The following is a 26,205-nucleotide window of genomic DNA, read 5'->3' on the forward strand; positions in this document are numbered from 1 at the left end:
TAAAGGAACAGTTATACATGCGAGCAAGCAAGCATGGTATGTCTCAGTGGAGCTGTATTGCCAGAGACCTTGTTGACCTTTACGGGTGTAAGGACACCAAAAGACAGTTTCTGTAATGTAAGATGTTTTACAAAAAGAATTTAAAATAATCTACAAGTTGATTGATAGACAAAACATTGTTCGCATTAGTGTGCATAGATAGGGTTTTCAAAGAAAAGAAGAATGAGCAGAGTAGTGTGACATCAGTTGCTACATCCTTAGAAATGTTCATACACTGCAAGATCATTAGGTCCAGAATGTACATTAAGTTCAGAATGTCTTTTGCTATAGTAGACATCATCTGATGCACATGCAGCACTGACTCACCCTCCCAAGAGAAGGATCCCACAACATGTATATGCTGCTATTAGGGATTATGGTGCTGCTCTCAAGAATCTGTAGTGGTGGGAATGCATTAATTTTGATGTTCCTTCCACCAGGCCAGCAAAAAAAAAAAAGGAACCCAATAGGAGTTGAGATGCTTGACAGATTAAATGTGCCTCAACTCAAAAAAGCCAAATTAATAGCCAAAAAGTTCATAGTTACCCACATCATAATTACGCTGTCTGGGATCAGTCATCATGAGAACAAAGGTCATGCTTGCAATTTGATATCAATTTGCTGTGATAACACTACATCTACTCTAGAATCAGAACCATTCACCTCAACAGTTAACTGATGTGTTGGGTCTGATTAGCTGAACATGGGGGCAGAAGTGAAGCTTGCTCAGTGAAAGTATCCCAGATGAAGGATGTGCATCTGGTGAGTGGTTCAGCTATTCTGAAAGTCTTTGCAGGACCTGTCTCACATGTTGAACATGTTCCTCCAAACTGTTAAAGAAAAGTCTAAATGTCATCATGTGAGTATTGACGGCTGCCTTCCACTCATGTGTTTCTTATTAGTACCAGGTGTTGCAGAGATTTGGCTCTGGGTACTTTTTCTTCACAGTAATGTTAAGTCTTTGATAGTTCATACAGTAAAGACATTTAGAGAGATACAGAAGGCAGGCAGGTAGTGGACAGAGAAGCAGCTGGTAACAGATCTATAATGCAGTCACATGGTTAATGGCGAGGAAGACAAAGTGCTACATACCTCAGCCAAGTCACAGTTTGGTACAGCAGTCAAATCTGGAGTTTTAACTGCTAGTGGACGAATGGCTCCCTCTACTGGAGGAAGAGGAGATGGCATAACATAGACCAACCAGTAACCTTTTTTGAAATTGTAGGTTTAGGAACCTTTACCCATTAATGCTAAGCAACCCAAAAGGTGCTACTGACTTAAAAGGCAAAAAAAATGAAGTGGCTTGTGATGGTTAGAGGACTAGCTGAATAAACTAGACTGTGGTGGGTGACCTGGGCTAGGATTTTTTTTCATTTCAGAACAATATTTCTAATAGCCCAGGAAGTTATTCTGTAGGGGATGTTAATCTGTTTCAGCACGCTGGACAGAAAGAAGGTCCAGGTTTCTGCAAAAGCAACAAGGGCAAAAGGGCAGTAAAGTTAGAAGTAGGATTAGTGTGAAGTTAAGTGACTTACTGAGGTATATTTTAGCTCAGAGGAAAATGACTCATTTTTTAGAAGAGTTGTGGCTGAAGCAGGTTCATCAGTGTCATGTTAAAAATAATACAATTTTATTTTCAGAGACTAAGAACACTTTGCCCTTTTGTGGTTGTTTAACTTTAGCATGATGTGGGACCATGAGGGTAAAAGCAAACTGTTTTAAAATTATATTCCAATTTATAATTTGCATTATACCATGAATGCTGCTGCACATTAAAGAAATAATTCAAAAAATTAGTAGTGTGGTGAATTTACTGCTCCTATAATCAGTGTTGGGGAGTAACGGAATACATGTACCGCCGTTACGTATTCAGAATACAAAATATGAGTAACTGTATTCCGTTACAGTTACCGTTTAAAAAGGTGGTATTCAGAATACAGTTACTTTGTTGAAATAAATGGAATACACGGCGGTACTTCCCTGTTTCATATTGTCGCGGGTCAGGATTGTTTGGGTTTGTTTGACAGCTACGTTCTGTTGTTCCAGGCGGCAGCGTTACGGTTGCCATGGTTACAGGGTGACGCGCTCTCTCTGTGCGTGTTTCCTGGGTGAGAGCGCTTTTTTTGTTGTTGTTGTTGTGCTAAGCTAAAGGCAGAATGCTACAGGCATAGCTCTAAAGCATGTAGCCTGATGGGCAGTGTAGTCCGTGCTGCAGGGAGAATGGACCATACCCGTTATGTGTCTGTGAGCGAGGGAGGGAGAGAAAGGAAAAGTCCGAGCTGTCACGGAGCAAAAACGGGAGCTGGAAGCATGTAAATATAATAATAACCACAGCAGCCAAGAAGAGTGCCTGACGAGCCCAGCTGTAAGTAAGCTATTAAGACTCAACTGTACACTGTGTTCGTGTTTTCCTCCGGAAAAATAAGTTCCGTTGGAGAAGCCTTTCAACGCCTCTCTGTCTCCCGCAAGCAAAGTTGACCCAGACAACAAAGTAAAGCTAGTTTTCGGCTACCAGCCCGACACGAACCCGACGTATTAGCCAGAGGTCCCTTTACTACGTTTCGGAGCCGCGGACCTTCAGTAACAGTAATAAATCACAGCAATAGGACATTCATGTAGTTGTAAACAGCATGATAATATATTAAGTATTCCAAAGTATTCAGAATACGTTACTCTCATTGAGTAACGTAACGGAATACGTTACAGAATACATTTTGGGGCATGTATTCAGTATTCTGTAGTGGAATACATTTTAAAAGTAACCTTCCCAACACTGCCTATAATGCAGTAGCCATTATTCAAAGCAACACAACCCGCCCCCAAAGAATATACTCAAATTACAACAAGAAGCCATGGGAGCTCACTTGCTGGGCAGCATTTTACATTTATTATTATTTTGTATATGTTCATGCTGTTTTCTTTGCACTTGCTTTTACAATTCATGCCTGCACTTTCAGACTCAAGATAAAAATCATCATATGCATGTTTTATCATCGGAGAAGGAGTCCCCTTCAACCAGAAATGAAAAAATGACGTCACCAGAATCTTAACAAAATATGAACCTCTTTCTCCTCACCTGATGTCTTTACCCCTCTGAACTGAAGTGAGGGCTGTAACACAAGGAAAGGTGTGTAAACATGCCAGGACAGGTTTTTGACAGGGGTCCCACACAAACGCAAAGCAGAAGATGAAGCATTGCCAAATATGTTTCCAAGCAAACCTACTTCCAAGCCAAAGACTAGAAAATATGATGACATCTTGCCTTTCGCTTCATCTGCACAGCGGTGGTGCCAAGGTAGGTTTCCCCGGCAGAATTTGTTTCCCCTGCGTCAGGAGCACACACTGGGCTGTCCAAATCACGGACAAACAGTATCCCACGTTCTTGATTTGTAGTTCACATACACTTCTTAAAATGACCTATTACTCCAACAATTTTGGAGATGTAGCTCTTTATACAGTAAAGTTACAGTGGGATACACATAAGATTTTCAAAGATTTTCTTGTCAAACAAAGGGGCGCCTGTTTTGGGGAATTTTGTCATTCAAATGATTTTTAATAGAAAAAAAATATTGAAAGAAAAGTGAATCAAGTGTTTTTAAGATTAATGTCCTTTCTAACAACAGGAATGACAATAAGTTTTAGGACTTTAGGACTGTTTTCTCAACTTATAAAATGCCCTACAAACCTTTTGTTTATCTAAAACTAAAAATCACAAATGTCAGTGGAGAGGTGTTATAATTGTAATATTAAAAGTAAGAGCTGCATAACAAGTGTACTGGAGTATAATATAAAGTTTAATATAGTGCATTTGTCTTGATCATATGAATAATGCATAAAATGGAAATACTTAATAGAGTAAAAATATGTAGAATCTATACTCAGGTAAAGCACTCAAGTTAAGCATGTTATGTTCAAATGATGTTAAATAGTTACACATTTTATGGAAAAATATCAGAATCATTGCAAGACATTAAATCTACACCCAAATGAAAGACTTCACACATACTGGTTGCAGATGCATTGCTTACTTTTATTTAGTGATTTCACATTTTCTTTACATCAGTCTTCAAAGTATCAAATGATTAAGCGAGGTAAGTCATCTTCAGTTGTATAGCTTGTTTCGATGTGTTTACATATCCAAAGAAAAACATTAGAGTGATATAGCACAGAAAACACAAAGTGGTGAACTTAAATCAAATCAGAAAAAATCAAAACACTCAGATAAAATGCAAACGTGAAGGAGTTGCTGAGGCACATCTGAGCTCAAGAGAAGCTGATTCCATCTAATACACTTAACTTTAAATTAGCTTTACCTTTTTAGTGTCACATACATGTTACACATACATTGATTGTGTCACGGTTCTGGGTCGGTTCGACCCAGCATTTTGGAGTTGTTATGTTTTGATTTTGAATGATGGATTATTCCTGTATACTGGTGGTGGTGGTGGTGATTATGATGATGTTTATTATTAGAGTTCCATGTTTCTGTTTGTTCATATTTAAGGATTTGTTCTTCGGTTGTGTCTGCTTAGTATAGGTCTAGTTCCATGCGTCATTTTCTGTCTCTCTCTGTGTCAAGTCAGCGTCTTAGTGTGATTTCTTATTTCTGGTTTCTTGTTCCTGTTTTATTGTGAAGGTCTGCGTCTCATGTGAGTGTGTTCAGTTTTACCCCTGTCTTGTTGATTATTCCCAGCTGTGTTCCCCACCTGTGTGTAATCTCCCCGTGTTTCTCTGAGTGTATTTAAGTCGTGTCTTCTGTGTTTGTAGTTGCTGGTCCGTCTGTGAATCTACCCTGCTTCATCTGTGTACCCACCATGCTTCTCCTGTGTTCTACCTGCTGTCAACCGTCATTTACCTCCGTCCATCCCCTTTCATGTTCATGCCCTGGTTTGTGTTCAGTAGGTTAGTTGTTCTCAGTTTAGATACTCTCCTGTCCCGTTTGCCGTTTCTCTATTTGCTTTGTATTCAATAAACCACCTTCTCACCTTCACGAGTGCCTGCGACTGGATCCTCCTTTATCATCTCCACACGGCCCATCTCACTCGCCGTGACAGATTGCTTCTTACAGCTCAGTGACCAAGGAACCACTGAAAGTTGTCAGCAGGTCACATCCCCAAACATGTGAGTGTGCACCCAGGGTCACATACACATGGTCTCCATACTGCAGCTGCAGGAACGCTGCATTTCCTCCATTATCAGTTGCGTCATTATCCGAATCGTGATCATATGCCCCGACGATGGCCTCGTCATTCTTGTAGAGAGTCAGCTTTGAGTCTTCTTCTCCTCCAGCATGATAGAAGAAGGTGAAGTAATAAATACCTGAAACCGGTGCTTTAAAGACACCTGGGGAGATAAAAGTATAATGTTAACAAAAAATACACCTGAGTACTAGCATCACTGCATTTACCTGCAACCAGAGAAGAACTGAAAGCTTTTTAAACATTTTTTTTAATTTAATCCATTACTTAATTTAACATTTTACTGCAATTAATACTGTCTGAAATAAAAACAAACATCCACTCCAGTCTTTGTCTTATAATTTACTCACAATCTGCAACTAAAACTAACCTGAAAACTTCTTGATGCATTCTCAATCATCCAGGAAAGTAAATCTCCAAAAGTTGAATCTGTTCATCTGGACGTAGCTTTTTGTGGGAGAAACGTTTCGTCACTCATCCAAGTGACTTCTTCAGTCTCAGCTGACTGCAGGTTTCCCCAAACCTTATAAACAGTACATCCAAGAAGTCACTTGGATGAGTGACGAAACATTTCTCCCACAAAAAGCTACGTCCAGATGAACAGATTCAACTTTTGGAGATAACCTGAAAACTAAAACTACATGTGAAAAAAACATTTTATTTAACTAAATTAAGAATATAAACTGGACTTTTGAGAAAAAATTAAACTGACACAATTTTGTGAATTTTGAAAACATAAAAATAAAATTGCATTTAAAATATAAAAATATTATTTGGAAATATTTTTAGCTTTAGTATTTACTAGTTTATTAACACTTTTATGGCAGCTTGCCTGATGAGAAGTTGATGGACGTGTTTATTGAGACTGCTTTTTAGAAGTTTTATTGTATTATCTATACTTATTTTCCTAAATCTAGCCTTAGACATTTGTCCTCTATACAATAGTATAATTATAATATGAAAGGACTAAATCTAACACTGAAATGAATTAAAACTAAACTGAATTAAATATTTTCAAACAATAAAAACAGATAGAAGCAATAAAATTAACTCTTAAAAAAACAAAAAGTCAAAAAGAAATTGAAATAAAAACTCATTAGAAAACACAAAACTATAATAACTCTCACTGGGTGCAAACTGGGTGAAATCTAATACTACATTTCTGCCTTAAATTCTACTTTACAGTTATCAGTGAGGTCACATTTTAATGATATTTTGTCCAAACCCTTTAACACATAAAAAGATGAAGACCAAAAGAAACAATTTTAATCTAATGCAGCCTAGTACAGCATAGCACACCTTCATCACCAAGCTTATAATTAACAAAAATGAAAAAAGACTAACAAGTCTTTTAAAAGTACATTTTTGGGGAACTTTGAGGTTAAAGGTTACCTGCTCACAGTTTGTTTACCTTCACATGAGTAACATGGAGACTTTATACAGAGGAGATTGTGAATCTTACCTGTGGACGGATTGTAGGCTTTACCAATGTTTGTGAACACTTTTCTGTAGATCAAGGTTGTGTCAGTGTCGTAGACTCCAACTGCTTGGCCTCCTGCTCTGAGTGCTGCACTGAATATTACCTTGGAGCTTTCTGGAAGAACAAAAGCACAAAACAATCCACTGCCATTACAAATTTGTCCATCCATCCATCCATTTGCTTCCGCTTATCCTTTTCAGGGTCGTGGGGGGCGCTGGAGCCTATCCCAGCTGTCATAGGGGGAGAGGCGGGGTACACCCTGGAGAGGTTGCCAGTCTGTCGCAGGGCCAACACACAGGGACAGACAACCATTCACACTCACATTCACTCGCACATTCACACCTATTGGCAATTTGGATTATCCAATTAACCTATCCCCACAAGCTGCATGTCTTTGGACGTTTCTGTATAGTGTTTCTGTACACATACAAATAAGATCAAAAAATTTACTTGCTAAAGACCTCTTTCAACTAATAACTGACTTCAATATTACAACAAATAAAGCGCTTAGTTAAATTCACCATTTGAATCTCTCTTTAGTTTATCCTCACCTCCGTACTGCACTGAGCTGTGGGTCTTAACGCCTTTCCTGTTGATGGTGATATTTCACCAAGTTCCACTCTCCTTCACGCCGGTTTCCACTTCTCTTATCACAGTTTCACTTCTTTGCAGCCTGGTCTCACTTTGCCTCAAGTTTGTTTCAAAGGTCTTCAGCAGACTTTCAGCTGTGTTTCAGCAGTTATCAGCCTGGTTTTAGTGATTACCAGCTTGTTTTCAGTCTCCCTCAGCCTGGTTTCTGTGCTCTTCAGTCTTACCTCGAAGTTCTTCAGCTGGGATTCATTCAGTTTCAGCCGAGTTTCACTGGCATTCAGCCAGCTGTCGGTGTACTTCAGCCTTGCTTCAGTGTCCTTCAGCTTGATTTCAGCTTTTTGCACCCTGGTTTCACTGGTCTTCAGCCAGGCTTCAGTCTTCGTCAGCTTGGATTCACTGGCACTCAATAAAGTTTCTGTCTGCTTCAGCCTGATTTCAGTGCTTTTATGCTTGACTTCTGTCTCGCTTAAGAAGGTTTCAATTGTCTTCAGCTTTGTCTGACTTTCTTGTAGCCTCTTTTCGGTGCTACTGAGGATGGTTTCAGTCTTTCTTCTGTATTCTGTAACTTGCTTTCACTTAACGTCAGTCTGGATTCAGCTTCTGTTAGCTTGTCTTCAGTGTCCTTCAGTCTGGTTTCACTCTCTTTCAGCTTGGTCTCAGTGTCACTCAGCACGGTTTCAGTTGCCTGCAGCCTGGTTTCGGTTTTCTTCAGCCTCTTTTCACTGTCAGTGAGCCTGGATTCGGTTTTCTTCAGCCTGGTTTTGTTTTCTTCCAGCTTAGATTCACTGATCTTCAACCTGGTTTCAGTGCGTGTCAGTTTGTCTTCACTGCTCTGCAGCTTCTTGTCACTTTGTACCAGCTTACTTTCAGTCTTACTCAGCCAGACCTCTCTGCTCTTCAGCTTGGATTCACTGTTTTTCAGCCTGGTTAAAGTGACATTAGCAAGACTTCGCTCTGTTTCAGCCTGGTTATGGTTTGTTCCACGAAGGCTTCACTCTCTTTCACCTTGGTCACGGCGTATTTCATAAAATCTTCATTCTCTTCCATCTTGGTTTTGCTGTTTTCCAACAAGGTCTCAGTTTTCTCCAACAGTGCCTCAGTGTTCTTTAGCCAGGTTTCATTTTCCTCCAGCTTGGCTTCAACGTCACTCAGTTTGTCTTCGCTGGCTTTCAGTCTGATTTCACTTTCTTCCAGTTTGGCTACATTGTCACTCAGCATGGCTTCGTTGTCTTTCAGCCTCTTTATAGTGTAGTTCAGCAACTGTTCGCTCTCTTTCAGTCTGTTTACGGTGGATTTCAGCCGGGCCTCGCTTTCTTTGATCCTGGTTTCACTCTGGGTTAGGGTTATTAATAATCAGTTATTAGGTGCAGTTCCTAGTTATTTTGTTTAAAAAAGGTGATTATTGCAAAGAAAAAGAAATGACTTTTTGCAACTTCTAGAATTACTTTTTTAAATGCCAGCTTCACTTCTCTTATGATGTACACATAGGTATAGAAATTTTTTTATGCCATTCCTCGCTGCTTTTTAAATGACTGCATTTTTTATGATTTCAGATTTTCAGGAAATTGGCAAGACTAAATTCTAAATGTCTACAAATGCGGTTTTTGTTTTCCAAGCATACGAAATAGTAACAAACTAGAGATTGTTCTATTTTACTTAAAGGAGCACATATTATGTAGGACATGCTAAATTACTCCTTAACCCTTAGATACTGTTCATATTTTATGACTTTAGACCAGCAGTCCCCAACCTTTTTTTGCGCCAAGGATTGGTTTAATGTCAGAGAATATTTTCACGGACCGGCCTTTAAGTTGTCGCAGATAAATTCAACAAAATAAAATGATACGACCAAGACAAAAACTGTGGTATTTTGTAAATATAATAATAGACGCAAATTCACAGTGTAATTGTGTAACTTTATTAGCAGCGTTTTTAAAATAAGACACACAACTACAACACGGGAAAAGACCCAGGGAAACCGAGTTAACGATAAAAAACCATAAATTTTTTTTGAAAACCATCTGTTAATGGTGCTGTATGATACTGCAAATTTTGGTATCAATCTGATACCAAGTAAATACAGGGCCAGTGTTACTGATACCAGTACCAATACTTTAAAGGTTAAGTATAAAGGCAGCTTATGTAGAGGAGAGAAGTGTGTGTATACATTTTAATGACCAATAAGTCACTCTGACTTTTACTTTCTGTAACACTTAGTTTATACAACAAAACACACCTTTCAGCTTGTCATGAATTTCGAAACTGAGTGTTTTTAGAGGCCTGGAAAGTAAATCTGCCTGTCTCTAAAGCACTTTGGGTCAACTTCTGGTTTTTAAATGTGCTCTAGGCCAGCGGTCCCCACCTGCCGGGCCATGGAGCGGTACCGGTCCGTGAGTCGTTTGGTACCGGTTCGCAAGAGTTGAGGCTTGGGTGTGAAATACCGTCCGTGGCAGAAAAAAGGTAGGGGACCGCTGCTCTAGGCTATTAAATAGAATAGACCTGAAAGACAACACAAAAAGGTTCAGATATTTTTCATAGAGCATGTTTGAGATATACTGAGCACCATTCAGTGGGCTACATAGTGAACTTAAAGCAGGGATGTTAAACATAAGGGGACCAGAATTCGACTCCAATCCGGCCCATAGGATGGCTTTGGAAAATGTCTAGGAGAACATACATTTTGGACTTTTAATTCTATTTATACAAGTTTTAGAGCATGTCTTACTAATAAATACCCCCCACCCTCATGACCATTCACATTTTAGCTTTCAGTAATTTTACACATTTATTTCCTACAATGTAAACCCAAAGAGCAGAAAGATGCAGAAAGATTTCTCTAATCTACTACAACAGCATTACTTATCACAAAGAAAAACTGAGACATATGGTTGAAACTGTTCTTCTTTGTATTATATGAAGCTATCTTAATGATTACATGTGTAGTTAAACTACACTGACAGAAATTGGAGTTTCACTCAAGTGTGCTATGTATGACCCTCTATACCTCTGCTACATGGATGAAATCAAGCTGTATGCCACGAGTGAGCGAGACACTGATTCACTGATCCACAACACTAGGACAACCGTGAGTTAGGGGATGCAAACAAATCTGGCTTACTCTGTGGAATCCTTTAAGAAGCAGTTAAAAACGTATCTTTTTAAACAAGCCTTCTGTTGATCAACACGTTTTAAATTTTAAATTTTTATTTACTTTTAATTTTTTATATTGTGTAAATTGTCTATTCTGTGACTTAACTTTCTGTTTATTTTAATCTTTGTGTACAGCACTTTGTGACGGCCTGTCTATGAAAAGCGCTTAATAAATAAACTTCACTTACTTACTTACTTACTTATTACACTAGAAACAAAGTACACTAGTATTATTCCAATTCCAATAACAGTTTTGGTATCGATGCTATCAGTATTTGGATCTGCCCACCTCTATCTGTTATCACGCAATATCTCTGCATTGAATCATACTTGTTATTAATCTCTGTCTCTCTTCCACAGCATGTCTTTCATCCTGTTTTCCTTCTCTCACCCCCAACCGGTCGCAGCAGATGGCCGTCCCTCCCTGAGCCTGGTTCTGCCCGAGGTTTCTTCCTGTTAAAAGGGAGTTTTTCCTTCCTACTGTCACCAAAGTGCTTGCTCATAGGGGGTCATATGATTGTTGGGTTTTTCTCTGTATGCATTATTGTAGGGTCTACCTTAAAATATAAAGCGCCTTGAGGACACTGTTGTTGGGATTTTGTGCCATATAAATAAAATTGAATTGAAAAAAATTGAACTGAATTTCTTTTTTTGATATTCATTTCTGTGGATTTGCACTAATACCAGGCACATTATCATAGGTGTATTATGGCATTGTAATCCACACAAATATGTGGTCACAATTTTGAGTTAAGTGGCGTGATATATGGAGATTATTATGCATGTTTTATGTTGCTGGTTTATTGGTGTAATTTAAATCCACAACGTCATGTAAGTTCTCTGTTGCCACGAGAGTGTATCACACTTTGGACAGTAGGGGGCAGCAGCGTGCTTTGGGAACTGAGTCGGGTGCATAGCTGCCGTAAGCTTGCCATTCTGGCTAGTGATGGTAAATTTGATTCTTTTTACTGAATCGAGTTTTAATGAGTCACTCACCAAAGTGAATCGGGTTTTTTGAGTCATTTGATTCACTGAGTCAGTTGACCAGAGAGTGCAAAAAATGTACATTTTCACTCAAACTTAATTTGTTTCTCTTTTCATGTATATCCTACTGCTAAGATGAGTGATTCTAAAAGAAAACAACTATTTTGTAGAGCAAAAAAAATTTCTAAAGGGAACATTTATTTTGTTTATTTTTATTTTATTAGTATTTTCCTAAATGTGTCAAATTTATATTTTCTCATCTAAATGTCCACTGAGCTGTGAGCCAGGGGGCGGTAATGCGCCTTAACATTGGTTGCCAACCGAGAAGAAGAAGAAGCTGTGAGCCAGGAGGGAGGGGGTGAGTGAGTGAGTGAGTGATCCGTTCGCTCTATGATTCAGCACAGGAGGGAGGGGATGAGCGAGTCCTGAGTGATTCGCTTACCCTACGATTCAGCACAGGAAGGCAGGGGGTGAGTAGCTCAAATGTGCTGTTAGCATGTTAGCAGAGCGATGCTACTGTGAACCGAGGAGCTATTGTCTTGATGTGAGCTTCTACTCAGGGCTTTTTCTTCCAGTTCAGAGCAGAAATTTTTTTGTTAAGATACTGGATGTTGTGTTTTTCTCCACAATTTTAATTATAAGCTAGATATATTGCTGCTAACAGCAACAGGGATGAGTCAGTGAGTCAGTTGGGCTTGTGAATCATGATTCATGAGTCAGTAAAGTGATTCTCGAGTATTGAACAATTCGTTCATGATTCGCGCATCACTAATTCTGGCAAGACTGACCATGCGAACGGCAGCGTGTCTCCAGTGTTCACTTTCTCTCCTGTTTTACAGGTCAGTAATGTGGTCAAAACCATAAAGAAATACACAGCTGGACACTGTTATACTTAGTCTTTCATGACATAAGACGGGTCTGTGATATGTGATGTATTACACTGTCGCTATGCGAGCTACTTTAGCTCTGTGGAATGTAATAGCTAGGCTGTATGCCTGGGTAATGCTAGCAAGCTGTTGCAACTGCGCTCGTCTCCATATATTAATAAGAAGCGCCAATCTGGTTGGGTTTACAGTTCCTGATAAACTTGTAGCTTTGTATTCATGACAAATGTTTTGTATAACGTGTCTCTAAAGTAGGGTGACCAACCGTCCTCTTTTCCCCGGACATGTCCACTTTTCACATTCCGTCCGGGCCGTCCGGGGGGATTTTCGAGATTGATAAAAATGTCCGGGTTTTCCTATATTCCGACAGAGGACCTATGTGTGAGACTTCATCCCCGAACTGCTGTTTTGTGAGTGCTTGTTCTGCGCTCACAGGACAGACAGCGCGCAGCAACGCGCCTAATGATGTTTAAAAGATCTCAAAGCGCAAGTGCATCTTTTCAGGCGAACTGCAAAAGAAATTTCCCTCGTACCGACCATAGCTGGACTGGCCATCGGGCATCCCCGGTATGCCCGATGGTGATTTTTCGTTTTTACGGGCCAATGGTTTTGTTGTTGTTGTTGTTGTTTTTGTAACGGTATAAACAATGAAAGGTAGTGGATTGGCCAGATGCTGGCCGATGTGAGCTTCCACAGAGGCCAGGTGGATGAGGGAAAGGGGAGGCAGGAGGAGGAGAGACCCGAGGCAGCTGCCGGTCCGAGTGTCAGGTGAACTGAACTTCAGGTAAGAAGTTATGACCTGCAGTCTGTCTGGGTCAGATATAAACCAAGTTTAGGTGCAGTTTATTTTCGTTGTGCTGACTTTTTACAGTCAGTTACAATAACTCGTACTGCGTACTAGCTAGCATGATGGAGTTTCTATACAGCTGGGCGGGTGCTGTGATGTTACTGATAGTGATATGATATCCGTTTGGTTATCTGGTGAGAGGGAAACATGAAGATGAAACCAGGAGATGTCCTTACTGAATCATCAGAGCTGAACAGGTGATGGAGAAACAGGTTTACCTTTTAGGTGACATGAATGAGTTGAAGGGAAGTTATGAACTGTTTCTGAGAGACAAATAACACCAGGATCCTTTTTTATGTAGCTGACAGCTGGTAACTGTGCAGGGGCGGGTCTAGCAAAGTTTTGCCAGGGGGCCAGGTAGGGCATTAACAGGGAAAGGGGGGCACAAAGAATTATTTTTCTTTCTTATTCTCATTTAAAATGTCTCGCTTTTAATAAATAATTATCTGAATCTTATAACCAAAGTTTTTATCTGACGTAAAATGTATAGAAATCATACATATACCAACAAGACTGTACATCACTGTCACAACAGCGTTTGTTTTCATTCAAAGGCTTTATGGCTTTTCCTATAATACCTGGTGTGCCGGTCTCTAGTCAAAATGCCCTGGTCAATTTTTTGTCCCAGTCCAGCCCTCATGCCGACCCAGTACTGGTAAAAATAAATTTATGCAGATGAGGCATTATTTCTGTACCATTATTTAATTCCAGAGGTTTTTAAGTTATTTTTTTTGCACTTGTTGACTTGTAAAAGCCTATATGACATATTTTATTTCATAATTCATTAACCGCACAGAGAAGGCATCGTTTAAATATGTTAAATATGTTTCTTTAAGCAAGTTCTTCATGATTGAGCTAAGTGTCCTCTTTTTTGGAAATCAAAATATGGTCACCCTACTCTAAAGTGTTCCAAGTCGGCCTGAAGTCATGTGTAAACTCGCTGTTTCAATGTTAGAATCTAACTGATCTGGGAAAAGACATATAAAGCGAGAGTGCTAATAAGAGTACGACCAACAAAAATGCTGGCAAGGACAAGAAATGTAGTAATGTTGAAGCTAGAGTTTCTATTCTACGACAAGACACTACCATGATGATGTGAATTATTTTCCTTATCTGTTTTATGGGAAAAGAGGTGTATTTGTCATTTGTGTCATTCATTTCAACCTTTTGTTGTTTTATGCCAGTAGTGTTGATTAATATTGAAATGTACTGGTGGAAAACAAGCCATGTGAGGGAACGCGCAGTTATGGTGAAACTGAGTTACAAAAAGAGGGGAGCAGTTATGCTTGTGTTGTATGAATAAATTGAACGGCAGCGTGTCTCTTGTGTTCACTTTCTCTCCTGTTTTACAGGATCGTAATGTGGCTGCATGCCCAGCCTAGAGGGGCCTGTAACAGCATCATTATAGATTTTTGATATTGGCAAGACATCCTACTAAATCTATGGAAAAAATAAATTTTGTGTTAAAAAAAGTCAGAGTGCAACTGGTGTCATGGGGCCATGAACTTTATAGCAAACCAAAAATTATAGCTAAAATAATGTAAAAAATGTAAATAGTGCATTAGATATAGGCTTTCATGTAATTTAATCAGAATTGTGGGTTGTTTAGTCTTTTAATGAATGATTCTAAGAGTCACCAGCCTAATTTCAAATTAATCTGTGCTACACTGTAACCTACACTGTTCCTTACTGTAAATCCAACACAGTACAGCAGTACTCTCATGCAACCTTTAGATGACACAGTTAGTTTGCCTTAGTTTGAATTGCAGCACATTTCATAATATGAAAAAACATGTCACATGTACAAACCCAATGTCTGATTTAAAAACTTGTAAGCTTTATATTTCCAGTTAATCAAATGCCACTGAGCAGTTCTTATCTTTAAATAAACCCCTCTAATTCCTTTCCTGTCCCGTCTTTTTTTATCATTCTCCATCTCTGAGTGAAGTTAGCTCTTTCTTTTATCTCAAGTAAAGCAGCTGAAACTTTAGCTAGCAACGCGCTACACACAGTTTGTGTGTTTGCTGTTGTTTTTTGAGTTCATAGAAACGTTGCATTTGAAATTACCTGCCACTTAACAAAAAGTTACTCTCGTTATGCTTGCACCACTTCAGTATTTCTAGCTGGATACTGAAGCATCGCAACGTCATGTCTTTTTATGCGGCATCCCCTGGTGATCAGTACATGAATAGGCTTGCCTCTCATGTGTAACTGTTCAGGCTTAAATGAGTTTGATGTATGAAAGTTCTCGGTGGCATGAAATAACTGCCCTCAAATGCATTAAACCAAAAGTTACAAGTCTGTTTTGAAAATGTAAGAAGTAGAAAGTAAAGATATTAGTTTAAAAAGGTAGTAGTGACACTGGCAGACTCTGTGTTAGTGAGTTTGACAATTTAATGAAGAGCAACAGAATCAGCTCCTAGAAAATTGTATCAGATGACACACAGCCTGGGCTCCTTCTTCCACATATAGGCCAAAAATCATCAGACATTCTGACCACTGAAGACAAATCATATGTAGTCTGTATGTGTTTGTGTGCACTTATTGCCTTGCGCTGAGTTCATAGTTAAAACTTTGTAGCTCTGAGACACAACAGTCTGGTTCTGTTGAGAAATAAACAACAAAATGGCAAGATTCATCTTTGTACTCTCGATTCTGTGTTACTTACGCCCTTCATCTCTGATTATTAATAATTCATGTGGCTGCATTTATGTTATTCATGATCAACTGTTAATGATTAATACCCCTGTCACTTTATGAAACCACAGTATGTGCAGCAGAGCAGATTTTTGGATCACCATATAATTACACAAAGCAAGAAGTGAAAGCATATGGATTTCTGTGGACAAGAATCAAGTCAGTTATTGCATAAATGTAATTTGGATTGCCATGAATATTATGTCTATGGAAAACTAAATTATGTGCTACAACAACCTTTATCATGTTCCTTTGTTTTGATCCTGCTGTCCACTCCCTGTCACTCTTCTTCCTCTCTGTGTGGTTGTGTTTATTCCTGTCTTTGTGCAACACCAGACCTGGAGCGCTTTCCCGCCCTGAAGCCAGCCACACCTGCCGACAATCACACTCACCTGCTGCTAATCATCCTCGTCACAGGCACACTATTTACCAGAGTGGCTGTGCATCCATGCTAGACCGTCAATGAAACACTGGCACAAAGGAGGTGACTGATTTCCTGCCCTTCATTGGGCAGAGACGATCTAACTATTGTGTCTTGTTTTGCCAGGAGATCAAACAGGAGACTGTGGAGCACCACTTGTAAATATTCTGAAGGACTTTCAAGCAGTGTCATGGTCCGGGTGAGTGCTGGGCCTTCCCACTGGGCCGGCATTTCCACCCCTGGGCGGAGCCACCACATCATGCTGACAGGCTGCACCTGAGCGTAATTGGAATTGCCGGCTTCTTAAGACCAGCGCTCAGACTCACACCTCGCCAGATCGTCTGCAAACCTTTGTCAGTCAGGGCTTCCACATTTTCATCAGTTCGTAGTTGTTTCATGTGTTTTCTGACGTTTGTGCTTTCTTCCCTCTCAGAGGACCTCCGGACGTTGTCAAGCCGCTGCCGTAACCTGTTTGGATTTCAGCGCTGGTCTGCTCGCAGTTTCTCCGTGCCTGCCTGCCTGCCCAGCGCTCAGGATAATAATCTCCCATCACCCGGACCACCTCCCCTCTAAGCTTTGCCTCCGCCTGCGCATGAGTAAGACCTTTTACTAGTGATGGCCAAATGAAGCTTTCTGAAGCATTGAAGCTTGTATTGAAAAACGGTTCATTACTCGAAGCTTTTCAACACGGTCCTCTCCGGTGACATCTGGTAGCGAAAATTAACAGCAGCTTGAATCTGCAAAATAAAACGGACTGCTTAATTATCACTGCTCACTCCAGAGTGGAGTTCACTCTGATATTTGGGCCACCGTTGCGTTGCTTTGAACATGTAATTGTTATTTTTTTTTTCCTCGATTGGGGGACTGAAAAAATTGTAATGCTTATTTGCTTAATACATTTTGATCAATAAATTTTCTTATGTAAACATGCACCACGCTGTGGCCTTTCTTTGCTTATGACTCCTTGATGTTGGTAAATACAATAAGTGAGCAATATATATATAATATACATATGATAACGTACAGCACATTATGGAGTATGCCCCTGCTGTGAAGTCCTGCCTCCATCTACTTGTGCATTTAATCACTGGACAGCTGGACAGGTATGTTCATACAAAATATTAGATTAGGCCAATTGTCCTATACATATTTTTGACCTAGGGGTAGGATTGATTGTGAACTGGAAAGGGAAAATGCTTAGGGGGCTGAGTACAGCTGGGTATCGTCACTGATGTGTAGAATCATTTTGATTCGATACAGGATCCGATTCAATTTGATTGGAATCTGGAAAGTTTTGCCTCAGACATATTACAATTCTGATCATTTATCAGTATATATCCATATTTTTGTATCTATTAAAAGAAAGCTGACACTTGTGAGACTTAATTAGAGATGTAAACAGAGAGTTATGAAACCTGCAGCTGCAGAAGCCAGCGGGAAAAATAAAGGTAAACAGCGCGAACCCGCCGACACATCAAAATTTGATTCTGACGTGTCGGGTCCGCGCTCTGTGTTTACCTTTGTATGTTTTAGCTGTTTGGTGTTTGACGAAATTTTGTGAGGTTTAACCTGAGATGCTGGCGTTTCAGGCAAAATAACGTTTAATTTACAAATCGACTCAGGATTTTAATGAATCAATATCACCTTATTCAATTTAGAATGGATTGTAATCAGAAAAGTGATGATCAAAACCCACCCCTAACCATGAACTTGCAAAGTAAAAACATGATCTATGTATAAGGTAGCCCTTTTGTTATTTTCATTTAAAAAGAGGATTAGTTTTACTGTGCGCTGGCCGAGTCTGTTTCTTTTCGTAGAAATAATTTCTCCTGCCCAAGAGAAAATCCTCTCGCATGGAACAGAAGAGGCTGGAGTGCAGAAACTACACTGCAAGTTGGTAGATATGCAGGTATGTGGTCTTATGTGTCCTGCAGACTATCACCTAAAAACAATAAACAAAATGATTTTCTAAAATGTGTAGCAATGTAATTTACGTATAGTGTCAAATACATTTTTTTAGTCTTTATTAGCTTTAATTCACATGGAAGTATTTCTAAGGTCATATGCTGTAATGATATTTACACTATGAAAAGATGATTTTGGACATTTCAAGTTTTTCACTTCTGCAGATAAAATAAATTGAGCAAAATCAACTCAAAATCCCGCGAATGATTCACTTCCTTATAAACCACTGAATCACTTGTGTTCTAAATGAAGCTTCGGACGTCACTGATCACGTGACTCTGGCCAAACCACACAGTGCTTCTGCAGTGTGTTGTTTTTTGGGTAGGCACCGGAGCGCCAGCTTCAAGCGGGCCATCATTAGTCTAATGGATAGATTTAATCAATAAACCGTTCTTATGTAAACATGCACCATGGTGTGGTATTTCTTTGCCTGTCACTTCTTGATGTTGGTAAATAAAATAGATGCAAAATACATATAATAACATACAACACATTATGGCGCATGCCTCTGCTGTGAGGTCCTGCCTCCAGGTACTTCGCTATCTGTCACCATCAACACACTCCACAAATCCCGTGAATGATTCACTTCCTCATATCCATTTGAATCAGGTACCGAAGCAGTTACGTGCGTAATGAAGCTTCGGACGTCACTGGTCACGTGACTTTTGCCAAACGAAGCAAGCCTCGACACAGTGCTTCTGAACCAGTGTGTTGTTTTTTTCGACACACGCTCCGGAGTGTCAGCTTCACGCGGGCCATCACTACCGTTTACTGTCACTACGAGTGTTTTTGGACCAGCTTGTCGTGTCCTGCATCTAACACCTGTTCTCCCCACTTTCAGTGACTAAACCCTTACATCTGCCCCCTTCCTCGGGAGTTCCTGCACTGGCAGATTTCCCAGTGTCGGGTTCTCCATTCCATCCACGACAGCCCTATGGCTTCCCCACGGACACTTCTAGTGCTCCTTGTAGTTTTGTTTCATAGAAATGCCAAGTCGGCCATGTGTGTTTCAAAGTAAAAGGTTATGAATTCCTGAGTTAAAACTGTCTCCAAGCGGAGTATTATGAATCACAGTGTGCCTCTAAGCTAAATGTTATGTTTAAATTCATGTTCCAGAGTAGAGTTTCTAGCGTGTTTTAGGCTGCTGCTAGCCCTCGGTTCCTCATGAGTGTTTTTGAGTTATTCCTTGTTTACGTTGAGCAATTCTAAGTTATGGTAAGCACTTTGAGCACCTCTCACCGTTGTTCGCTGTTTACATTAATTGCACCACTGTAAATAAAGCTTTGTCACCCTCAGTCCCAGCGCCTCCGAGTGTTGTCTGCCTTAGAGTCGTTTTCCCACTGGCTTCAGGCCGTGACAAGCAGTATGGATCGCGGAAGAAAATCACTGCACAGGAGTCGGGAAATCGTCATGGAGGAGATCACGTTTATCAGTAGTGATATTTGATTTGTGAACGAATCGTTCAATACTCGAGAATCACTTTACTGACTCGTGACTCATGATTCACAAGCGCAACTGACTCACTGACTCATCCCTGTTGCTGTTAGCAAGCTAATTCCATTAGTAGAAATATATCTAGCTTATAATTAAAATTGTGGGGAAAAAAACAACAGCCAGTTTCTTAACGAAAACATTTCTGGTCTGAACTGGAAGAAAAAACACTGAGTAGAAGCTCACATCAAGAAAATAGCTCCTCGGTTCACTGTAGCATCGCTCAGCTAGCATGCTAACAGCACATTTGAGGTACTCACCCCCTCCCTTGCTGTGCTGACTCATAGCATAAGCGAATCATTCAGGACTCACTAACCCCCTCCCTCCTGGCTCACAGCTCAAACGAGTTGAACGAATCACTGACTCACTCACCCCCTCCCTTCCTGTTACGAATCACTCACTCACTCACCCCCTCCCTCCTGGCTCACAGCTTCTTCTTCTTGGTTGGCAACCAATGTTAAGGCGCTTTACCGCCCCCTTGGCTCACAGCTCAGTGGACATTTAGATGAGAAAATATATATTTGACACATTTAAGGAAAATACCAATAAAATAAAAATAAACAAAATAAATGTTCCTTTAGAATTTTTTTTTGCTCTAAAAAAAATAGTTTTCTTTTACAATCATTCATCTTAGCAGTAGGATTTACATTAAAAGAGAAACAAATTAAGTTTGAGTGAAAATATACATTTTTGCACTCTCTGGTCAACTGACTCAGTGACTCAAATGACTCAAGAAACCCGATTCACTTTGGTGAGTGACTCATTAAAACTTGATTCAGTAAAAAGAATCGAATTTACCATCACTATTTATTAGAACTGTTTTGCACATTACAGATTGTTTCTTTTTCACCGTAAATAAAAACACTAATTGCTTCTCAGGAAGTTCTGCATTTGGGTCTGTTATTCCCTCAAACTTGACGTAAACACACACAAATGATCTTCTGTAGCGTTTCAGTTTTTGTGTCAGTCTAACTGTTATGATTTTCAGTGACCATGAACTTTAGGTTCTATCAACAAACTGTTTACTAGCAGAAAGAGCAAGCACAGAATTTTTACAGCCAACACAAACATCTTAAACGTAAACCGTATATTAGATGTGTCTAATCGAGGGGATTATATTGTTTTTTGTATGTTGAACAGTTATACAGAGAAAGCAACATTTTTTTTATACTTACACAAAAGTCATAATCAATGACATCCAAAGAAGTTTTAGCGAAAGCCAAAAAATAGCACCAACATTGTGGTGTCATGGTTTGCCTTCAGATATTTCAATTCAGTCTTAAATCTTCAAATTACCAAAACCCAGTCAAATACAAATGTGAAAACAGCAATTGTGAGGGTGTTCTTTGGTCACTCAGATTTAAGAAATAATGACAAACTGTATCTCCAAAAATTGAATCTGTTCATCTGGACGTAGCGTTTTGTGGGAGAAACGTTTCGTCACTCATCCAAGTGACTTCTTCAGTCTCAGCTGACTGCAGGTTTCCCCAACCTTATAAACAGTACATCCAAGAAGTCACTTGGATGAGTGACGAAACATTTCTCCCACAAAAAGCTACGTCCAGATGAACAGATTCAACTTTTGGAGATTTACCTTCCTGGATGATTGAGAATGCATCAAGACAAACTGTATGTTTGCTTTGTTTGTTTTTTTAATTTGAGTTTTCCACAGTGAATATGCTTCCAGTTATATTTCATTTTAGTCTTTTTTTCTAATCTTTTCTTTAGTTTTTTTTTTTGTGTTTAGGTTTAGAATGGTTTTGTAAATCAATTCTGACATTTTTCTTTTGTCGTATTTAAAGAACTGCCTAACCCTAACCATAATGAGACACCAAAGATGTTATTAATCAGCAAAACATTTTTTATGCAATAGCATGCTTGGTGCAAGCATGCAATACAATAAAATCCTTCAATAAATGCAATACATATAAAAAATAGTTTCATCACAGCAAAGGAGACTGACTGCAGGCAATCAGATCACATTACAAGTAAACAACTTATAAAGTCTATAGAAGAATAGAAGGTGTCCTATGGTGTTCAATCCTGCCCTGAGAGACAATGAACTTGTGTGCTACTGAATCTGTTTTTGTTATGATGGTACCTTCCCACAGCTGAGCCTAGAGGGCACTTGCCACCAGGGATCCCTGAAAGAAACCAGTAGAAATGAATTGTCTTTATAGAGTAGAATATGCGGTTTAGTTTATTGGGGGAAAAAAGATGATTATAAAACACTACGACAATGTTATAATTTATTAGAATCCCATAACAATGTCTAGAAGGTTTCTTTACTCAAGAAGAACATATCCATATTAGCTTTATAGTACTCTGTTTATGCTGTAGTGTCATGTCTTTTGTGTCACTTTTTGATTTTAATGATGAAAAAGAAAAACCCAAACTGAAAAATCGAACTAAAAGTCATCTAAGAGGCCAAAGCAAACCATCACGTTTCACCACTGTTGAAATTCTAAGTACAAAGTCTTGATTTATAAAAGAAATGATCATCAGCTTTTTTCTATCAGAGAACCAAAGACAGTCAGTAAATAGTTAAGTAAAAATGCAATACTGCATTTAGACACTTCCTTCAGTGTCCATATGTTGAATTCTGTTAGTAGTTTAACCTGGACTTAATTACTTCCTTTCACTGCAACTGGTGTTCAGAGGAAGGCACCTACTGATGATATGTTTAGGACTGATAACAAGTGATAAAGCTTCAATGAGCTGGTCGCCTACTAGAAACACAGAAAAAGTGGTGTCTGGGACTATGCACCACTGTTTTTGATTATAAAAGTGATCAAAGTGTTTAATTTTATTAGGAAATTGTATTTTAAAATACTGTCATGATAAGCACAGCTGGTGCTTTGTTTTATTAGTTTCTATTTCTCACCCACACTGTGATTCAGGCAGCAAATACTAATATACACAAGAGTGTACTTCTTCATTTGCACAAATATCATTCACAGTATTGGGTACTAACAATTAATTCATTTATCACAGAGCTGAAGTGATTGAATTGATTTGCACTTTTTGTCATTTGAAAATCGTTTTGATTGTTTCAGTGTGTTTTACACAGGTGCATCTGTGAAAAATGCCTTGAGAATTGTATCTTGAGTGGTGAGAATGATGTCCCTGATGAGAACTGCACCATGAGTATGCAGAAGCATGCTTCCCTTTCTCACATTGGAGTGACCAAAAAACCGCTGAAGGTTGTTTGGCTTTCGTCTCCCCATACATGTGTCTCTTGTTCCATGAGCACATAAACTTTGTCTTCTTGCTGCAGCTCCATAAACAGTGCGTTTCCTCCGTTATCTGTTTCAGAGTCTGCTGTTAAGTGATCGTTGATCATGACTCATGACCATCACCTCGTTGTTCTTACACAGAGCCGTTGTGAATGACCTCTTCTAACATGACAGAAGATGGTAAAGTAATAAACCCCTACAATGGGTGCTGTAAAGACACCTAAAGAGTAGAAGAGTGGTGGTCAAACACAAGCTCGTTTGTTTGCACAACAACAACATAAAATAAAATAGTTACAAAGACCACTAATAAGTATGTCACAACTGTCTGGTTTATAAACAGCTTTTAAAAATTTTAATAATTAATTTCATCATCAAATAAATTGCCAGAAGCTGTTTGGAAATAGCTAAGCTGCTTACAAGTGTCATTTTGCTTTGTGTAAAAAAACAAACAAAAAAACAAAAAAAAACAAATGCTGCATTACTGAATATAGAGAAGACTGTAAATCTTACCTGTCACTGGACTGTAGGCATTGCCAGTATTTGTAATTACGCCCTTGTAGACTAAGATTGTGTCTGTGTTGAAAGGTCCAATATGTCCACTGCTTCCTAATGTTGCACTGAATATTATCTTGGTTCTTTCTCTAGAAAACAAATCATAATCATAACATAACAGATTTTTATAAAGTAAATCCACAATTGTCTCCTGACAAAAACATTTATTTCATCTTATTCCTCCCGCAGTTTTGTAAATTCGATTCAATTTTATTTATACAGTACCAAATCAAAAGCAGTAGTCATCTCAAGTCACGTTAAAGTTTAAGGTAGGCCCTATAATAATGCATACAGTCAAAACCCAACAATCCAACAATCATAAAATCCCCTATGAGCAAATGCTTTGGCGACAGTGAGAAGGAAAAGTTCCAGCAAACCAGGCTCAGGGAAGGGCGGCCATCTGCCACAACTGGTTGGGCAAACTGGCTCAGGAGGGGAAAGTGGTGCTCTACATGCACTGTGCATAGTGTGGGCAGAGCACTGCTGACTTCGACTGAGAACATTGTTGGGCGGTGGAAGGAACACTTTGAGGACCTCCTCAATCCCCACTGGCACATCTTCTGTGGAGGAAGCAGAGTCTGTGGGCTGTTATATTCTGGTCTCGTTTACGACAGACTCCAGAATATCTATTTCCTACACAACCAGGTAGTACGATTTATTGACAAGTCATGTGGCTCAGATTGACTCCGCTGCTATACAAAACAACAAACAGGCTAATGTTCCGACACACACACTCATTTCCTTGTGTCACATTCCAAAATGTCCGTGTAGCAAAACACCCTACTGTGTAACACAGCTCAGCCTCTAAACAATAACTCACATTAATACATCCCTTCTCTTTTGAAAAAAGTCTTCTTTTTTTCTTTACTGAGGGATAAAGCAATCTGAAATACTCAAAATATACGTACCATTTAAACATGTACATTTCTTCAAACTACAGGGAACATCCATTTTCACAGAATACACAGCTGTTCCCCTCAGACAATACAGGCTGGCAAGCCCTGATTATGTAACATAGTCCTTGTACCAAAGTGGTGGAACCACTCTGAGGCCTGATCTCGTCCTGACAGCACCTGTAACCACAAGTGTCTGACTGAGCTGTCACTGAGCCGCTCAGCGCCCAGTTGTCTGTAATGGTGTTTTCATGATCTATTATGCCTGCATGCCGCAGGTGCCTTCGGTTCCTCCTCAGGACACTCCCAGAGTCCAACTGCACCTCATAGGACTTTGGGTCAACAGTCCTAATTACCAGTCCTCTGCTTCAAGTAGAATGGCGGTTAAAAGGCTGAACTCTGACACCGTCCTCTGGCTTCAGTGAGTCCATGTCTCTCGCTGATCATTCATAATCTGTTTCATCTCCAACTCCCGCAGGGCTGGAATGACTTTCGACCTCAACAGGCTCGTCCTGGTTGGCAAAAGCGTCCGCGTCCTTCTGCTAAGCACCTTCAGAGCTGGGTTGGTCTCCACACCTTGTTATAATGTGTTGCGATGGTCCAGAATCTAGAGATATGGGTCCTGCCCTGCCATTTCTGCCTTGAGCAGTAGCTTCTTTGCTGTCTTCACTGCCGATTCAGCTTTCCCATTACTCTGAGGCTAAACTGGTGAAGATGTTTTGTGCTGAAAATTCCACAGTCGACTAAATCTCTCAAACTCACCGGATGTCTACTGTGGTCCGTTATCTGAAACAACAATGCCAGGGATGCCCTGTCTCGCAAAGTGAGCCTTTAACTTTCTAATTACTGTGGTGAACTTGGTGTCCCAATTTCCCAAAAGTTCGAATAATAGTCCACTGTAATAAGGTAGTCCATGTTGTTGAACATAAATAGGTCTGTGTCCACCTTAGCCCATGGTCTTACCCTGATCAGACCACTGCAGCACAGTACCAGTAATACCTACATCATGCTCTAATTGCTCTAATAAGTTATTATGGTCAACAGTATCGACTGCTTCACTTGGGTTTAGCAGTACAAGCACAGAGATGAGTCCACTGTCACAGGTCATGAGAAGATCATTTGTAACCTTCACTAAAGCTGTTTCTGTGCTGTAATGAGCTCTGAAACCTACTGAAACTCTTCAAAGAAGCCATTCCTCTGCAGATGATTAGTTAACTATCTTACAACTACTCTTTGAAGAATTTTTGAGATAAAAGGAAGGTTGGAAATTGACCTATGATAATCTAAGACTGCTGGGTCTAGAGATGGCTTTTTAAGTAAAGAATTAACTACTGCCACCTTGAAGGCCTGTGGTACATAGCCGATTATTAGAGATAGGTTGATCATATTTAAGATTGAAGCATTAATTAATGGTAGGACTACTTTGAGCAGTCTTGTAGCAATGAGGTCTAAAAGACACGTTGATGATTTGGAGGAAGTAATTACAGATGTTAACTGTCGGGGGAAATTTCCCAAATAGAAGGCTGCCAAGTAAAACAGAGACACAGTGAGACAATATAATCAATCACATGTACATGGGTGAACGTCTCGAGAGAGAGTCACACAGTACTCTTCTTTATTGCAGGTTATATAGGCATGTAGGTTACTCAACAGGGCGGAGGCAGTCTCCGCCTGTTCTCAGAATATAGATTGCAAATGCATATCTTGCTAAAGAATATAGATTGCTTAACAGACAAATGCATATCTTACTAAACATTCTGTCCGTACTATACTAAAC

General features: G+C 39.6%; 1 protein-coding gene across 1 annotated transcript; it reads right to left on the reverse strand.

The window, feature by feature from the left end:
* Positions 1–3,809: 3,809 nt before the first annotated feature.
* LOC116334548 (complement C1q-like protein 3) lies at positions 3,810–6,886 on the reverse strand. The gene is made up of 2 exons (XM_039600155.1): positions 6,700–6,886; positions 3,810–5,382 (listed from the first exon to the last, which is right to left on the reverse strand). Exons 1-2 carry the CDS (start codon positions 6,884–6,886, stop codon positions 5,102–5,104), a joined length of 468 nt encoding a protein of 155 aa, XP_039456089.1. The 3' UTR covers positions 3,810–5,101.
* Between the last annotated feature and the right edge of the window lie 19,319 nt (positions 6,887–26,205).

Source organism: Oreochromis aureus, linkage group 3 (assembly GCF_013358895.1).
Source record: "Oreochromis aureus strain Israel breed Guangdong linkage group 3, ZZ_aureus, whole genome shotgun sequence".
Lineage (NCBI taxonomy): Eukaryota > Metazoa > Chordata > Actinopteri > Cichliformes > Cichlidae > Oreochromis > Oreochromis aureus.